The 557-nt window shown below is 20.1% G+C and overlaps 1 protein-coding gene across 1 annotated transcript; it reads left to right on the top strand.

Annotated features, from left to right (window-relative positions):
* Nucleotides 1–22: 22 nt before the first annotated feature.
* On the top strand, nt 23–557 carry PRELSG_9902350 (Plasmodium exported protein, unknown function; the record flags this gene model as incomplete). The annotated part of the gene is made up of 2 exons (XM_028677422.1): nt 23–118; nt 223–557. Coding segments are annotated over 2 exons (431 nt in total), but the record flags the coding sequence as incomplete, so codon positions are not given.

Consider the following 557-nt stretch of genomic DNA (forward strand, 5'->3'; position numbering starts at 1 on the left):
ATATATATCAACTTTAAAAAAAATGTTTAGTAAAAGGGAGAAAAAAAATATATTAATTTTTCTTATAAAAACTTTTACATTTATCCTTTTAATTTGGATACTACAATGTTCTAATAATGTAGGATAATAATAATACTTAAAAATATTTATATTTTTTTTTTAAATTTCATTAGTATTGAAAAAAACTTTTTTTTAATACTTAATATTTTTTTGCTATTTTAGTGGAAATTTTTTAAATCATTAAGTTATAAAAATGACTTAAAAAACACATTAAATTTAGGAGTTAAAAGAACTTTGGCACAAAAAGATATAATAAAAGAAAAAAGCGAAAAACCAAAATTCTGTGACCTAGGAATAATAGAAACCAATATAGAATCAAGGAGCGATCAAAGAAAAATAGGAAAGAAAATAGATATAGAACAAGTAGATGAAAACAATATGGAACAAAGAAACGAAATAGAGACAAAAGAGAAAAATAAAAAAGTAAAATTGAATGAGAGAATTTTAGGAAAATGCAAAGATAATTTAAAGCTAGTTTCATTATCTTTTGCTATTTT

The sequence above is a fragment of the Plasmodium relictum genome (genome assembly GCF_900005765.1).
Source record: "Plasmodium relictum strain SGS1 genome assembly, contig: PRELSG_99_v1_21, whole genome shotgun sequence".
NCBI classification, from domain to species: domain Eukaryota; phylum Apicomplexa; class Aconoidasida; order Haemosporida; family Plasmodiidae; genus Plasmodium; species Plasmodium relictum.